At 35.8% G+C, this 7,433-nt stretch overlaps 1 protein-coding gene across 7 annotated transcripts in view; it reads left to right on the forward strand.

The window, feature by feature from the left end:
• The window catches only part of ARHGDIB (Rho GDP dissociation inhibitor beta), a 73,268-nt gene extending 69,784 nt beyond the window's left edge, over positions 1–3,484 (forward strand). For all 7 annotated transcript variants that reach the window (XM_052000747.1, XM_052000752.1, XM_052000751.1 and 4 more), the window contains exons 5-6: positions 1,393–1,456; positions 2,839–3,484. In XM_052000747.1, coding sequence (XP_051856707.1) covers positions 1,393–1,456; positions 2,839–3,038 — 264 coding nt within the window. In that variant the 3' untranslated portion in view covers positions 3,039–3,484. The remainder of the gene's footprint in view (positions 1–1,392; positions 1,457–2,838) is intronic.
• The last annotated feature ends 3,949 nt before the right edge of the window (positions 3,485–7,433 follow it).

Genomic DNA, 7,433 nt, shown 5'->3' on the forward strand with positions numbered 1-7,433 from the left:
TAAAAATGTATGTCTCATTCTATATTTTAAATCCATTACCTTTCTGGAGGAATTAGATTTTTTTTTTCACATTTGGGAATTAAATAGATTTTTGTTTGGGGGAGGGGGAGGGAGAGCTTACTCACAAGGCCTATCCTGTGGACAGCAGCAGGACAGTGGTAGATCTCCTCACTACTCTTAGGCCAGAAATTATATGAAAATAGAACAAAGAAGGCATAATGCCAGGGATGGCCCAGCATCACATGCACATTTTCCCATGAGATAGAACTGTTTTTTGCTATTTACAATTGACCGTGATATTCAAGATCATGCTTCCACACTCTGGTTCCCACTGTACAAGCCAATAGACAAGAAATAAGTCAAAGGGGTGCACAGTTTAGTAGCTTTTTGGACATTATTACAAATTGTTTTCTAGAAAGTTCAAACCATTTCATAGCTTCAATATCAGTGTATTAGTATGCCCATTTTCTTTCAATCTCTGCAACACTGATCATTTTCCTCCCTTGTCATCTTTGCCAGTATGATGAGTAGGAGGTAGAACTTTAATTCTTTAATTATTAATAATTCAGACTTTTTTTCTTTAATGGTCATTGATATCTTGGGTTCCTTCCTTGGAAAACTGCCCATTTCTAATCTTAGGATTATTCATCTATTGGAAAATAGTTTTTAGTTTTATAAATTTGAATCAGTTTCTCATACATTGTTGGATATGAGACCTTCATAAGGTAAATTTGTTATAGGTATTTTTTCTCAGTTATCTATTAGAAATATTCATCTCTCAGGATCACTGTTCAGGGATCTAGGTTTATGGGAAGAAACACAAAACCCAAGAGTTATCTAGGGATTTGTGTCTCACAACTACCTCAGCAAGCACATATTCTTACTGCCATATGTATGTGGTGACCTTTGCTGGGGTGGGGGAAGGCATTGGGGGAAAGGAGATGAGAATGTGAAGGAAAATCACCACCACCCCTCAAAGTCCAAAGGAAAGCTATGTCCCAATCAAGAGGTTGACTTCAAAAAATACTGGAAGCCAGATCCATTATTCATTTATGTTCTTTAGCCAGAGGCATTTGGTTTCTTCCCAAAGAACCAAAGTACATGAGTCCAGCTCCATGAGGTATGTTCTAATTGAGCATATGAAAGGCTGCTATAAATATTTTGGTGTCATAGTGTCCAATAACCTCAAAGAGGTAATAGTAGCAGGTAGAGTTTGTATTTTCTGCCCTTTAGTTTCCATCTTCCTACTTGTTCAATTCATTTTATTCTACTCAATCTCTTTCATGCTAAGACACTGAAGAGAAAAGCTTCTGCTATTTAAAATTGATGAGGAAGAGAATGAAATCTGTATGGTCACCATTTGTTTGACTTAGGATCACTTCCTTCTTGTAGGTGAACAAGGATATTGTGTCAGGGCTGAAATATGTGCAGCATACTTTCAGGACTGGAGCTAAAGGTAAGAGACTCCACATTTTTCAAACTCTATCAATGTGTAAACATTATTTAGTGAAAAGAACATTGGGCTAGTCCTTAATTATTTATACTTAGGTCAATCATTCAACTTCTTTGGGCTTCAGCTGCTTCAAGTATTATCTAAAATTATCATGAAGAAAAGAGAATCTAAGTGTAGGAAATGGGGCATGAACCCAACTATCCCCAACTCCAAATTTAGCACGGTATCTGCTACCCCACATTACCTCTATGAAGAAAAGATAAAATGAGAAAATGCATGTGAAAGCATTTGAAGAATAAAAATCCCTTTCCACATGCAAGAGGACAATATTATTTTTACACAGACCAGACTTACACCAAAGCTATAACACGCTGGATTATTGAGATATTATCTGGTGAATCTGGAAAACAAAGGAAGTCAATAATTATTCAAGTATCATCAAAAGAGATGTTTTGTCTTGAATAATCTGGATTGACTACCTTCAGGGCTCAGTATCTCCCAAAATTAAATGAACAAATGAATAAATGGATAGATGATAGAAACATAATTTTAACAAACAAATAAACAAACCCTGTGCCATCTTTTGACTATACATGGATTTATAGCATAATGTCAGACATACAACAAGAAAAAGAATAGCTATAAGAGGTCTACAATTACTCCTCCAGACCTATTAATAGCACTTGATGAAATCCTTTTATTATTTTCTACTTGACTATCATTCAGATATACATTTAGATATGCTTCTCTGGATGGCCACCTACTCACTGTAGCTAATCTCACTCCCTGATTCATGGCTTTCCTTTTTTTCTATCAACCTATGATTGGCTTCAACTATTGATTCCTTATATCCAGGGCAATCATGGGTCTTTTTTATTTTTGCCTTGCCATTGATGTCCTCTTGGATAAAGAAGGATGAATAATAACAACAACAATCAATTCCTTGTGCTTTTTCTGATGATCCAAATAATACCCTCTCTCTATAAAAGGTCAACATTATGTTTATACAGAATAATCAAATTTTAGAAGCAAAAAACCCTTACAGATCATTCAGGCCAATCTCCTTTTTTACAATATTGGAAATAAGTTCCAGGAAGTTAAATTATTTAAATATATATAAAATATTAAATAATTATGTATATATAATATATAGATAAAAATTATATGTATATATATTTTATTTATATATATATATATATCAAGAACATACAATTTGTTATTGGTAGCCAAGGAGTCATTAGACATTCATTGTATTATTAGTCTAGAATTTTTTTCACCCATTGGACACCAGTAATCTAGGACTTGGTCTTTGCATATTCTCCATAATGTCATTAATACTGTCATTCTGAATGACAGTCTTCCTAATGAATGTTTCTTTCCTTTAGTGGACAAAGCGACATTTATGGTTGGCAGCTATGGGCCTCGGCTAGATGAGTATGAGTTCCTGACACCCCCAGAGGAGGCCCCCAAGGGCATGATAGCCCGGGGCACTTACCACAACAAGTCCTTTTTCACTGATGATGACAAACATAACCACCTCACCTGGGAGTGGAATCTGTCCATTAAAAAGGAGTGGACAGAATGAACTCCTTGCTCTTTATTCCCTTCCCACTCACCCTCTTGCCTGTCGTACTGCTAGTGAATTATATATTCTAAAACTTCACAGTTATGTTCTTCTTCCTGTGTGCCCCTTACCCAGGGTCTCCAAACTCTCCAACTATTCTCATTTCCACATGGCACCCTGGGAAATGTAATTGGTACAATTGGCATTTGGTACAATTTTGAAGGTAGTCCAGGCCTCTTTTCCTTCTATGCTGCAAACAATCTACTCAATTTCACCACAAAAGCAGAAAGTGTTTAAATCTAAATTCCCTTTTACTCCCTTCTCCTTTTGAGATTCTTTGAAAATCCCTAATTTGACCAACATGAACATTTCATTCAGGTACCATTTACCCTTCCCATGAGCTAGTGAATTATATATAGAGAAAGAAAGACAAGAGACAGAGAGAAAGAGAAACAGAGAAACCAAGACAGAGAGAGAAGAGAGGAAAAAGAAAAAGAAAGAGAAAGAGAAAGAGAGAGAGAGAGAGAAGAGAGAAAGAGAGAGAGAGAAAGAGAAAGAGAGAGGAGAAAGAGAAAGAGAGAAAGAGAGAAAGAGAGAGAGAGAGAGAGAGAGAGAGAGAGAGAGAGAGAGAGAGAGAGAGAGAGAATGCAATCTCCCACTAGCAGTCTACTTTCCAGATGTTCCAGAACAGATTTCCTTTGGAATATCCTATAATGGTTGCTGCTATCCTGATAAAGGGCCTTTAACTGCCTTAATCTGTCTTTATGAATAAAGCCACCTTGGGGTCTTCTATTTGTGAGCAAAAGTGTAAACAATTCAATAGTTTATGAATAAAATTACTGCTGTCCATTATGGCTGAGTCTCTTATTTTCCCAATCTCTCCCTTTAAACACAACCAGCAGCCTTTGGAAACTTTCAGTCATCTGTTTTCTACATGGGCTAGGTACATGGGTGTACCTAATAATGCTATGACAGTCCTTGAACCAGCTCGTTTCATTGGTCATAGTGCAGCAGAGAGTGAGATTCCATGATTTGTAGGGCAGAGATTGGAAGCTTTCTCTAGAGAAGTTTCTCTTATTCACTCTTTGGATATCCAGTAAAAATGATGTATCTGTCTGTCCTGTGAAAAGAAAACTTACCTCTGTTAGTCAGATATTTTATTTCAGAAGCTGAAAATTGCATAAGTAGAGATTTTTAACCAGGGATTGATCCATGATCCATGAACTTGAATTTTTAAAATAAAGTACTTCAATATAATTGGTTTTCTTTGTAATCATTTCTTACATGTTTTACTTTATACATTTGAAAACATCTGAGAAGGGGATCCCTAAACTCACAAAACTGCCCAAAGGGTCCATGACAGAAAGTTTAAAAAGTCCTGCTCTAGAGCCAGCAGCTGAATTCCCATGGCTCTGAGATCACTTCAGCCAATTCACAACAGAGCACATGAGGATCAGCTTCCCAGGCAAGACACCAAGTTCAACATTTGAAACAGGAGAAGAACAAGGCAGTCATTGGAACCTATCCAGTCTGGCTGACTCTTGCTTTCTTCTCATTCAGGGTCTGCTTCTAGAATTTACTGCAGAAGATCAACAATCCCTAACTAAAAGAAAAAAAATTACTAATTTATCCATGTAGAGGTGTAAAGACAAAGATAAATGGTAAAATTATGCCTTTTTTTCCAAAAATGGAAAACCCATCATGGAAAAAAAAGAATTTTACCCTGAACAGAAAAATAATGTCTGGTGATTATAATGCATAAACAACTACCAAACTGGGTCATTCCCACATATCAACAAGATCTAGGAGGATACCACTTTGGGGGAAATTGGTACTGAAATGGATATCCATTTTTTCTCAGTTGAGTCATTGACCATTCCCATTTTTATCTCGATGATTCAATAATGCCATTGTTGCCCAGGAAGCTGTGTTGGCTTACAGATAGCACAGTAGCCAAGACTTTCATGAATACTTCTAATGTGGCTGTAGGAGGATTCTTTCAGGTTTTTCTACACAGTTTCTTGAGTGTGCAAAGGCCTAAGATTGTACCTGCTGTTCTCCTAAAGATGTTCTGACATAATCATGAAGATGTAAAAGCCCATTCCTAGAAAAATAATGCTAATTTAGAAGCAGGATCAAGACTTTATGAACTAACAGTGTAGCATCATTTAAAAACAATCCTAGATTTAATTTATACATTAATATATTTAACACCTACTGGTCATCCTGCCATCTAGGGGAAGGGGTGGGGGAAGGAGAGAAAAATTGGAACAAAAGGTTTGGCAATTGTCAATGCTGTAAAATTACCCATGCATATAACTTGTAAATAAAAAGCTATTAAAAAAAAAAAATCCTAGATCCCATGTCTTCTATTCTATCCATTGTGTTTTTCTTCTAAGTGCTAAAGTTTCTGGCTACATTTTACTTCCTAGGTAAGGAAAAACAAAAGAGTAGGAAATTGATCCTGGGATCTATCATGTAGTAAGATGAACCAAGGAGCTTCCTGGATCCCTGCCTGCCTTATTTCAACTTGTGGATCTGATGGAGCTACTGGAGCTCTGGGCTTTCATCTTTAGGACCAATGGAAACTATTCGATTAAAATGTATACTGCTCCTAGTAACTCCTGGGGATATATGTGCCTTCCCTCAACATTTCTTCCTTTTTGCCCATACTTTTCCTTTGCTTTCTCCTCTCCTGCTCTAGTATATTAGTTTAGATAGTCAGATACTCCCACTCTCTAACTGGCAACCATTTGGTAACCCACGGATATCTTCAAACTTGTAATTCCTCCTTTTTCCTGTCTGTAGCCAACCACTCCAACTCCCCATCACCCAGCTGTCAACTCTGTGTACACAGCTGAAAATAGACACAATAGGATGTGAGTGGAGGAGGAGAAATAGGAACTCATTTTTAAGTAGTGAGCCATTTAAGCTGCAGACAAAAACATAGACAAGTAGGAAAGGCATAAAAATGGATCTTGTAGATGTCTGCAATAATTTAAAAAGCCACCAGATATCATCACTTTTTCCCTAAGGAGAACAACACACAGTTGCAAAAGAAATAAGGAACATCTTGGAATACATGTTAAGCTCCCAACTCCCACTGAGACTGGCAGGAGCTCAGAATTCCGTGCCTTCATAAGCAGCATCTTGTCTCAGGAGAAAGCACACGGGCATTTCTGGGGCAATGAGCCCTCAATGTATGGCGTGGCATAGGACCAGAGATAATATATTATGGTCTTTAAGAAGACCAATAATAGTAAAGATAAGACATGGGAGCAGGCAACATAATTTGAGTATAGAATAATTTCTATCACAAAAATGTGACTTTGATCTATCTGATTGGGCTTCTCTCATAAACTGATAAGACTTGGTATAAAAAAAAAGTGAGGGGAGGGAAAAAGAGAAAGAATCAAGATATACAAACAAATATTTAAAACATTGTCTGACACATAGTAGGCACTTAATAAATGCTTATTGATTAATTGCAATAACGTAAAAATAGGATAAAAAAGGAGTTCAAACATGATGCTTCAGAATCTTTAATATCAAGAAGGATACAATAAAGAAAAATAAGTTAAGTAAAAATATAATTCAGAAATCAGAAAATGTAAATCTCAACACACAGGATAAATAATGAGAAGGTCAGATCAAAAAAAAATTCTTAGAATAAATCCTAGTAAAATGTTAGAAGGGATGAGATAGTTTGAATTAATTGCTTAAATAAGTGAAGTGGAGAAGAAGAACAAATGAAGAAATAGAAATAATAAAATGAATAAAATAGACATATAATAATTTTAAATTAGAAAAAATGTGAAAAGATAGACAAATGGGAGTAGGGGAAGAGGAGAGAACCTGTGGGAATAGCCCAGCAGCAGAACAATTTAAGTAAAATAATCAAAAGGGACAAAGAATTAAATTAAAAGGAGATAGAATAAAAATCATTCTCAAGAAAAAATGGAGGGAAAGCCATCATATCTTTACATGTGAATGGATATAGCCAGGATATCAATTATATACATCTTGAGGATAGTAGTTGTAGTTCTGCACTTGAACTCAAGTAGATTTGGGGTTAGGATACAAACTCAGAGACAAAAGTTACATGAAATCAGACAAATAATTAAGCCTCTTTGAACTTCTGTTTCTTCATCTTTATAGATATGTAGATATAGCTATATATCTTTATAGATATCTATATAAATAGATATAGATTTCCCTTTATAGAGGGAATACTTATATTATCTATCAAATAGGGCTGCTAACAGAGAACTAATAGTTTTGTTGCTTGAAGAAAGATAAACTTTTTTTCTTTCTTTTTCCTTATCACACACTCTGAACACTGACTGGAAAAAAGATCACATGATACTGATCACCTAAAATAGCTTATTGCATCAGGAAAAATTGCACCAAGTCACT

Source organism: Antechinus flavipes, chromosome 5 (assembly GCF_016432865.1).
Source record: "Antechinus flavipes isolate AdamAnt ecotype Samford, QLD, Australia chromosome 5, AdamAnt_v2, whole genome shotgun sequence".
Lineage (NCBI taxonomy): Eukaryota > Metazoa > Chordata > Mammalia > Dasyuromorphia > Dasyuridae > Antechinus > Antechinus flavipes.